This window comes from Ostrinia furnacalis, unplaced genomic scaffold (assembly GCF_004193835.3).
Source record: "Ostrinia furnacalis isolate ACB-3 unplaced genomic scaffold, ASM419383v2 OfSCF0863, whole genome shotgun sequence".
Classification (NCBI taxonomy): Eukaryota; Metazoa; Arthropoda; class Insecta; order Lepidoptera; family Crambidae; genus Ostrinia; species Ostrinia furnacalis.
This window is the reverse complement of record NW_021131102.1, coordinates 58289-61091: the sequence shown is the minus strand read 5'-3', so window position 1 is coordinate 61091 and position 2803 is coordinate 58289. Positions and strand designations below refer to the sequence as shown.

General features: G+C 32.8%; 1 protein-coding gene across 1 annotated transcript in view; it reads left to right on the top strand.

Annotated features, from left to right (window-relative positions):
* The first annotated feature begins 414 nt into the window (after positions 1 to 414).
* Positions 415 to 2803, top strand: part of LOC114350308 (apoptosis-inducing factor 1, mitochondrial) — a 4868-nt gene continuing 2479 nt past the window's right edge. The window contains exons 1-2 of the mRNA XM_028301059.1: positions 415 to 480; positions 1560 to 1594. Coding sequence (XP_028156860.1) covers positions 415 to 480; positions 1560 to 1594 — 101 coding nt within the window. The remainder of the gene's footprint in view (positions 481 to 1559; positions 1595 to 2803) is intronic.

Below are 2803 nucleotides of genomic sequence, written 5' to 3'. Positions count from 1 at the left end.
TTAATGTTTTTTTTTTATTATATCCATTTCAAGACTGTGGCATTTCCTCTTTCTTATAAGTTTTATAAACATACAATATTGTCATTCACTCGTCTTATTTCCCACTGAAAGTAGTTAAAACTAATAAACTACACGCGCATGAAGTAGAGAGAGCGCCTTACTAACAACGATGTAACTAAGACATTTTCAATTTGATCGAGTCACAGTTTTATTCTTTGGATAGCTAATGAGTAGCTTGTTACGTCTGCCATATGTATTTTTTGTCTATCGTGCATAGTTTCGATGCTGTATTTAAAATTTTAGGTAGGTACTGTTAAAAAAATCAAATTTCTTCATTTGTTAGTTTCCACTGATTGTTTTTGCCCAAGCATACAATTTTTGTAGCCATGAATTAAAATTTAATACCCTATTAATATGTCCCACTGCAAGGCACCATACTGCATCACGCAGGGTTTGACAGGGCACATTGGTGAAGAAATGGTAAGGATAATGGTTATCCATACTGGCAGATGTTCTCAAAGAATTCAAGGCCTCTGTTTAGTATTATTAACTAAGATCAGGTGATATTAGTTGGGCCAAACTGAAGGATTCCTTCTGAACCATGGAGATTGCTCGTGTACTGCCTGATACGATGATGGGGTTGTTGTTAGGCGCAAATAAGTCAGGGCACTTGTTAGGGTTCATCCGAGGTACAAGACAATAAACATCCACAAAGACTGTACTTATAACCAAGCAAACGTCCATTATGCATTTACTTAGATAAACCAATAAGACCAATAAGAATTTAACAAACTTACCAATTAGCAGATCGGAGAGACGATCCTTCTGGCACCGAGGCAGGAGGAATTTTGGTTTCGGTGGCTATGTACACTTAAAAGTTCCAAAATATATGATTTTTGGATATTACAATGCTTTTCTATCAACTGATTGCTAACTACCCTCCTTTTTTGTAAATTAATTCTATAGCCGGAATTTTATTGCGCACAGCTGACCAAAAAATTACTACGACTTGACTTGACATCTGCTGTTGTCAAATAGTGATGTCAAGAGTTCAATTGTATTTATACGACTTCAATTAGTAATCAGGAGCAACACTAGTTTCAATTGCAAAAAAATGACAGCTGTTAAACGTCAAAATATCCTTCATTTCATCAAATGTCAAACAGCGATTTACGAGAACATAACCTAAAATAATTTTGAATATTGATTTACAAATATTATAAAATGTACGGGAATGAATTTGATGAGTAAAATAGTAATAGTGGAATTTATTGTGAAGATAGTGTTTGCATAGTTTCGCATTTATTAAGTTAGGAATATGCTCCGAGCGGTATCTAGCATTTACATAGAAAGCCAGGCTCTTGAGCTGCTAACCACAGCCAGAAGAGATGTTTTTAAATTATTCCGTAAGTATACAGTGAAATATTAAAATGTTTGTTGTTTATTATGAATCTTACTATTAAATTTTATGAAAAGTAATTCATATTTAGAGAAATATTTCTTTAGGTTACTTGTTTGATTTACTGCTCTTTAGCTTACATTATTATCTTATGTTCTAGGCACTAGCTCGTCGAGCACACCACTGGCTCACCAGGTAAGCCATAGCTCATGTCGCTATTTAATCTTTTCTTATTCTCTACTCTCTAATGTTCCTTTTATTATTGTATGTATCTAATCATATTTATGTTTTTTTCACTTAAATAAAGTACAATACTAATATTAATGATATAAAATGTTGAACACAAATATATTACAGGGACTATTTATTTTTTGTTACTAAATTAAAGAAAATTGTATTTTTCTTTACAAATATTATGATGCAATATTATGAAATAAGTTTTTTTGCAAATAGGTTTAGTTTTTAACCATGTTTTGTCTAATGGATGATTATTATATATTTCAAGCGTACAAGGAAAATAAAACCATATAAAACGGTAAAATAAGAGCTAATTTGTTCAAATACATTATTTGCATGTTTCTTTTGATTGTTTGTTGCTTCTATACTTAACGACAACACATTATAGTGATGTAAGGTGCTTTACTTAATTAATTACTCAAAATGGTTTTTTGTTTTTTTTTTTTGTTTTGTAATAGTATAGCCTATAAAGTAAAAAGAGAAAATATTCCTACCTTAGGCAATTTAATTTTTTCGAGTTATTAAATATTTCAGATGTTGCATCTGAAATATATAATAACTCGAAAAAAATATTCTTATCTTAACACAAAAAAAAACTATTTAAAAAATTATATTTTAATTATTATTTGTTAAATAATTAAAACTTCACCCACTCAACTACAATAAAAATGGCCTCTTTCTATACCAGTCATCTCAATGTTTATTCTGGCAAATAAATATTTTTTTTTGCCAGAAACAACACAACTTTCTTTCAAGTCCATATTTTACTGGAATAATAGTGTTAATAACTATAATAGTATAATTTAATTCACTCTATCCTATTATTATAGGCAAGATTATAGATACATACTGTATCACAAAAACATTGGCACATGTACACACTACTCTATATTCGTTTTTGTCTGTAATAAAGCCGTAGAAATCTTGAACTGCATGTATATTATTGTTAGCCGTTGAGATGTTAGGCTGCATGTAATAGATATAGTATTTGAACAAAAGCAAATGTACAATACACTTGTTCCACAGACAGTATTGACATCCAGTGGTGGTCAAGCTGACAGTGCACACAGAGCGCGCGGCGCGGCGGCGGGCGGGGCGCCTCCCGCGGGCCCCGCGCCCCCCGCGGGCCCCTCGCCCCCCGCGGGCAGGGCGCCCCCGCCACCGTCG